At 37.6% G+C, this 7,120-nt stretch overlaps 1 protein-coding gene and 1 long non-coding RNA gene across 2 annotated transcripts in view; one reads left to right on the forward strand and one right to left on the reverse strand.

Annotated features, from left to right (window-relative positions):
- The first annotated feature begins 938 nt into the window (after nt 1–938).
- On the forward strand, nt 939–3,923 carry LOC111865646. The gene is made up of 2 exons (XR_002843015.2): nt 939–1,046; nt 3,861–3,923. It is a non-coding gene; the product is annotated as an uncharacterized LOC111865646 (long non-coding RNA).
- Nucleotides 3,924–6,203: 2,280 nt separating this feature from the next.
- Nucleotides 6,204–7,120, reverse strand: part of LOC111865695 (cingulin) — a 15,987-nt gene continuing 15,070 nt past the window's right edge. Inside the window, exon 2 of the mRNA XM_023853952.2 lies at nt 6,204–7,099. Coding sequence (XP_023709720.1) covers nt 6,790–7,099 — 310 coding nt within the window. The 3' untranslated portion in view covers nt 6,204–6,789. The remainder of the gene's footprint in view (nt 7,100–7,120) is intronic.

The following is a 7,120-nucleotide window of genomic DNA, read 5'->3' on the forward strand; positions in this document are numbered from 1 at the left end:
CAGTTACTAAAGAACTTTCCAAAATGTCATTGAGCCAAAATATTAATTGTGCATATTCACTGCTCACTACCCAAGGCTGACCACCCCATGCTATCTCTCTTAGATTAATTTTAATATTTCCTGCCACCTCTCGTCTATGTCTTCGTAATGGGTTCTCTCCTTCTGGTTATCTTACAAAAAATTACCATACATTCATGCTACATATCCTGCTCATCAATTTCTCTCTACTAAGTCACTGTACCTACATTTTTCGAATGTAATGACGCTCCTCATTAAATAACTCTACTTCGACACCCTTCGATGCAAATATTCTCCTCAGTAACTTATTCAGAAACTTTTAATCCCGTGATCCTCCGCTATGTTCTTTTCGTAATTGAATTATTTTATACTGTGGTGATATTTAAGCCCCACGCTCAACCCCCAAGCTGGAGGACCACCCTTGTCGGCTCTCCGCCACTGCTTACTCAATATATTTGCAGCTTCCCTCGAAACCTGGAGGACGTCTCCTCCATCCGTGACTTGAATATGCGACATGCCTTCATTTTGCCTGCGGTTCTGTATGGGTGTGGAACTTGGTCTCTATTTGCTTCACGCGACATTTATGCTTGCTTCATGCTTACACCTTGGTAATAATTGAAACATTTAAATGTTCATTGTCCGTTGACTATCGGAAAAAGTAATATTGCCATATAGAAGATGGTACAGCACTTCTGAAAAACCGCTATGACAGCCATAAATTTACGCCCTCATTTTATTTCTTCCGTTTATTGTTATCTTAATGTCGAACGAATTTGCGTTTTAAAAGCAACAGTTATTATCAGTATCACAGAATCCAATGATGAGAATAAGGATTTCAAGTAGACTTATGTGCCCTCTTTTCTGCTGTCCATCAAGAGGTTGTTGATCTGAACATGATTTTATTTTTATGCAGCGATCGCCGTTAAATCCGTCGCAACAGATGACAGAGAAAATGAAGACTTCTGTTATCAATTCAACGCCCGGGAAAAGGGAGAATACAGGAGTAGAGAGCGAAATGCATAGAAGAGGTGTGTATTAATTACTTTCCGAAACCACAACCGTGTTCCATTCTTCAACATTAAGTCGGATCTAACACCGAGTCAGTGATTCTTATTATCCCCATAATAGAATTCGCGTCACACATCTGTTGCATTGCATTCCCGCATTCCATTTACTATCTTTGATATTCACTTCACTCATTGGAGATTTCGCGATCCCAGTCTTGTTTGGTTATGTACAGTGGACTCTAAGACTTGGTAAGGATCACAGTGATTATTATCGAGAACCTAGTGAACAGGAGAGTACCTTAATTTGAAATACAGGGGAAAATGGGAGGACTGAAGTATTTCATGTAGAGTATGTTCATATTTCCATACCTCTGATATTATTAATCGCTGCAAAGTTACCGTTGAATGGAGGCTAACTTCACCAGCTCCACATATACTCGTATGTGAGAGTATGCATATCCCTTCCCCACAAACAAAATATCGTAATATTTCTCTCTTAACCGCAGAAAGGTATCTTCTTCTTTTTCTTCCAATCTGAAACATATGATGATCTCACCCTACGGGTGAATGTCTAATATCACGGCCGTCTAAAAATATAAATGGAAGTTAGAAACGGATTAGATATTCCAGGAGATACTGAAAGTTTTTTAAATCGATTATTGGGGAGCGGAGTATTGAAATGTTATTCGAAGTCAGTGGCGGCTCGTAGCTAAAATTAGTGGGAGTGCTGCTGCAGAAGATTTGTAGCTTTTTTAATATTGTATAAAAGGAAACAAACATGTATGAAAAGGAAATTTATCCAGAAACTTGATAAAATCCCAAAAGAACAAAAATCAAACATTTTTTACTTACTTTAACCTAAATTGTTATAGTTCAAGCTTAATCTATCCATTTAAAAATGAAATCCATTCTTTTTAACCTTTATATTATGCTCATTGATTGATATTCTGTATGCGCCTCACTAAGTTTCTCCTTAATACTTACGGTTCCTAAAAGTGGCAGTGAAACTACATTATCAACGTGCTTCTTTGCCTTCTCATGCTTTTCAGTTTTTTCTTTCATTTTGTTTATATTTATAAAACCATCTTTTGTCCACGTTACATCACCCCCAAGCAGCAAACACGAGAAGCAAAACAGTGCAAAGCCAACTTTTCCGTTTGTACCATTCAGAATTAAAGCTATGAATATAGTTCTTGTTCTTACTTATGCCTGGCTGAGATATTAGAATATCAGGTGTTAAACGACCTCTTTTCTTAATTGCAACTTTCTCATGGAGAGACGGTTGTGAAAACTTAAGCTGTTGAAGTTCACTTACAGTCACAGAACTTATTTCTCGGGGATGCAAGGCCATGGTTAAAGTTTTCTGTTAAATATAAGAACAGAAAAATGAATCAAATAGAATAGCTGGAAGCAGGATAATAATCTAATTCTACAATTAACTCATATTTTTTAAGCACAACACACTCGGAGTAAAAAAAAACTTCCACCAGCACCAGAACTCACAGTTCCATACAAAGATTTGGCTACTGACATTAAGCTTAAGGATTATATATTGTATTGTACAAGTATAAAGAAAGAATTAAAGAAAAAAGGACTCATTATATAAATGTTGTCGATAATATCAAGTGGAAATTGGTGGTGCTGCAGTTCCGCGGTGCCTATACGCCCCTGCTCGAGATGGACCAAGAGGTTTTGCATTTCTGAGAAGATTATATTTATTAATGCATTTTATTCGCAATATGTTCTATCCATTTCTTATGGTTTAGCCATCGTTAATTACGTCGAATTACTACAAGATTAGGTTAACTGTTTCAAAAAATAACTGCTTTATTTATATAGATAAATGCAATTTTTTATAGACCAGTCTTTATTAGTTCATTTACGTTTACCTTTTAATATAAAGTACGCCTTAAGTGTTAATTGATTGGGAGTTACGTTAGAGGTTGCACACGTGTTACGCTGAGTGTTACGTTCGGCTTCATGCATTTGCACCCTCGAATATTACCATCTTCCACTTCGAAACTGATAACATTTCAGCAGGACACAATGGATGAAAAGAGAGTAAGATTATTGAGGTGTTGAATATTACAGAAGGAACGAAAAAAGAAAGTTTATTCGAATATGTTCTCGTAACGTCCATAACGCACGACAACAAATGCTTCACTTGTATAAATTGAATATGTAGTTAGAATGGTATTAGTTTCAGGTATGCCTTCGACATGAACTAGAAAAGCAGATTCATCAGCCTTCACCTTGAATTATGATCCCAGGAAGAACATTAATGTGAGAACCTCTACTTCATTTATGGCGTATCGTGAAACAAGACTCGGATGAGTGTGTTCTTGCGACATCAGTTTATTACTCAACGCCGTAACTACAATGCAGCCTAACTATAACACAAAATATTGAACAAGTCGTTTCGCAGTCGCTCCTTTCGTGTTAACAACACTCACTAGACAATGAAACTGTTCGTTTTTCCGTGCTGGCTAACCACTGTCTTCTGTCGGCATCCACAATTCTCTCTCAACACACACTGCCACGCTCGGTCCTCAGATGGCTTCTTATAGTGTTTCCTGTTGCCGTAGCCGAAGCAGTGCCCGTTGTTACGTCACAGCGGGGAAGTACTGTCTAACCCAGCTCCTCTGCTGTTCCGTCACGGCGAAAAAGTGTTTACTGGCAACGGGTGATTTATCGCGTCGTGCTGAGTCTACGATTCACAAAATTGCGTGTGATATCATTCACTTACCCTGATGCAATGCTCATTGTTTATGGTGTCCTTCATTACAGGGAGAAACTGAAATATTATTACTTACACCGTGATTCGAAATGTTGCAGATAATCAGAATTTGGACGGCCAGGAAAGATTGGAGTCGGCAGTGAATGCCATGAATACCTCAGTGAAAAAAGAATCCCAAGGATCCTCGATCAAGAAGCTCTTTCGAGGCTTCTCTATTCTGCACTATATCATGCCCGATTTTAGTAAAGGAAAGCCAAAAACAAATTCAAATAATACACCAAAACATGGAAGCGAAAAGAGGTGAGTGGTGTGGTAGCATGTTTCGTGGTTCAGATATAAGGGAGCAATCCGCATCGTATGTGGTGGAAGTTCTGATTCTATTTGCTTCACGTGACATTTATGCTTGCTTCATGCTTACACCTTGGTAATAATTGAAACATGTAAATGTTCATTGTCCGTTGACTAACGGAAAAAGAAATATTGCCATATAGAAGATGGTACAGCACTTCTGAAAAACCGCTATGACAGCCATAAATTTACGCCCTCATTTTATTTCTTCCGTTTATTGTTATCTTAATGTCGAACGAATTTGCGTTTTAAAAGCAACAGTTATTATCAGTATCACAGAATCCAATGATGAGAATAAGGATTTCAAGTAGACTTATGTGCCCTCTTTTCTGCTGTCCATCAAGAGGTTGTCGATCTGAACATGATTTTATTTTTATGCAGCGATCGCCGTTAAATCCGTCGCCACAGACGACAGAGAAAAAGAATACTTCTGTATTATTGATTGTTGTGTGTGACAGTTTTCAGTAAGAAATAGTATATGATATACAACATGACACATTCACTGAAAAAAAAATACAACATATTTACACTATATGTTTATGTGTAGGTACTTTTATATTATTGAAACGTTAAATTTATTTTCTGTTCTTTAATTGATTTTTTCAAATTTCACGTGGTTCTTGTGCCTAGTTAGGCGATTAAAATGCGTGTAAACGAAACTTATATTAAAAGTCTCTATGGGTAAATATTTGTCTGGTAATATTCTTATCCAGAATGGTCTAAAACAAGAAGATGCTTTACCGCCACTCTTTTTAACTTTGCTTTAGAATGTGTCTTTAGTAAGGCCTAGGAAAGCCAGGTGGGACTGAAATTAAACGGGACACATCAGCTGTTGGTCTACGCCGATGATGTGAATCTACTGGTTGATAATATATATACCATAAAGAAAAACGCAGCAACTTTTATTGACGTTTGTAAGGAGGTTTGTCTAGAAATAAACACAGAGACAATTAAGTATATGTTGCTGTCTCGTCACCAGAATGCAGGGCAATTCAGAACATAAAGATAGGTAACAAATGTTTTAAAAATTGTGGCACCGTTCAGATATTTGGAAATGACTATAACATATAAAATCTTGATTCAGGAGGAAATTAAGATGTTATTGAACTCGGGTAATGCTATCTTTAGCCCAAGAACTTCTGTTTTCTCACCTTCAGTCTAAAATATAAAAATCAAATATACAATACTACAATTTTACCTGTGTTTCTCTATGAGTGTGGAAAGTGGTCTCTTGACATTTAGGGAGAATCACAGACTGAAGAGCTATTAATAGGTACCTATAACAAACAATTCAGCAATATTTCACCGCAATAAACCTAGATCTGAGATACACAGTGACACATTGCTTACGCGGAAGCTGTAATTGTAACCAACGGGACTGTAAATGACCCGCGGACACTCAGTAAAAGTAAGGAACTTAAAACTTTCAAGACCTTCTTTCATATGTTATTAGTAGGGCCCGGATTTTGATGACCTGAAAATATTAAAAAATGACCTATAGAATGACTGACGAATTCCAGAAAAATGACCAAAAGTAGAAGACAAAGAACACTTCGCTTCCATGTTATTCACATTTCGGAAAAAAATATGAAGAAAAATTCCCTAAAATGGCCGAAAATCACAAGAAATACCCTTAAAAGTCCAAAAATTTACCAAAATATGAAAAAAATGGCCTTAAACATAAAAATGTCAAAAAATTACCTATAAAATTTACATTTCTGTAACCAGCAGCTCATTTCCGAGATTTATATGTTTAAGAGCTTCGCATAGGATACAAAGAAAAAAAGATCACATGACATCAGAATCCGGGCCCTGGTTGTTACAGTTGCGTATCCAGTACGTACCACGTACCAACTGCATTACAATAAGGTATGCAATCAGACTTCTCTACCAGGAACCTGAGTCTGATGACATCATTCTCGCGAAGATTTAGATAATGGCCTTGTTCTGTATCCCAGTCTCGTCATGCACATCTCCAATGTCGATGTGCCTATTATTGGCATCGCCGTCATCAAGGAGACTACTGGGATGATGACCAGAGGCGCAGTCTCCGTCATAATCTGGTCTGCCGAAGAGCAATTAAATGCAGTGCACTCAAGTAATTGAATTTTATTTCATTATATCTATTACATTTTAAGAAAACCTTCACATGTTTCAGTCATATACAATCAGAGGATGTACTATATTAGAAAAAGCATTACAATGCATAAGGAGCAATACAAATTAACAATTCAAATTAAATGACTTATATAATCCATATAAAATGTTCAAAATAATGATAATCTCCAGGGCGACCCTATTCCTTCTACGGCCTCTGTATCCGCTGCCGTACTTTGGACTCCAGTATTAAAAAGAGTACGCAAATTTTTATGTTGGACTTCAAGAACTGAAGAATCTCTTTTGTGATGTTGTCGTAGACTTCTCTTAAGACGTTGAATTGCTCTTCCAGTAGAGCAGAATCGTCCAAGTCCTCTGTGGGCTCTATATCCGTTCCCATCTGTTGGACTTGGAGAATTGAAGAAAGTTTTTCGCGCTTTTGTCGTAATCTTCTCTTAGAACTTTTAATTGCTCTTCCAGTAGGGCAGTTTCGTCGGAGTCCTCTGTGGGCTCTATATCCATTCCCATCTGGTGGACTTCGAGAATTGAAGAATCTCTCGTTTTACGATGTTGTCGCATTCTTCACTTGTAACGTTTAGTAACGTTTTCATGTACATCGTTAATCTTGGATCTAAGATTTTTTACTTCGAGTTTGAGAGCATCCCTCTCCATCTGTATGTTCGCCCTACTGCGTTCTGCTTTTTGGGCCCTCAGTATGAAAGCGTTCCTCTCTTTCCTCATCTTGTCCCACTGCTGCTCTGCGACGCTTAATTGCTCTTCCAGTAGCGAACTCTTTTTGCACTGGACGTGGAGATCCTCTACTTTCAATTTCAGGGCGTCTATGACTTTGGTCTGGGCGACCCTAGTCTTTGCTGCCCGTCTGGCTTCTAATTTGTAGAAGTCTCTGTCTCTT

This window comes from Cryptotermes secundus, unplaced genomic scaffold, assembly GCF_002891405.2.
Source record: "Cryptotermes secundus unplaced genomic scaffold, Csec_1.0 scaffold4304, whole genome shotgun sequence".
In the NCBI taxonomy this organism is placed as follows: domain Eukaryota; kingdom Metazoa; phylum Arthropoda; class Insecta; order Blattodea; family Kalotermitidae; genus Cryptotermes; species Cryptotermes secundus.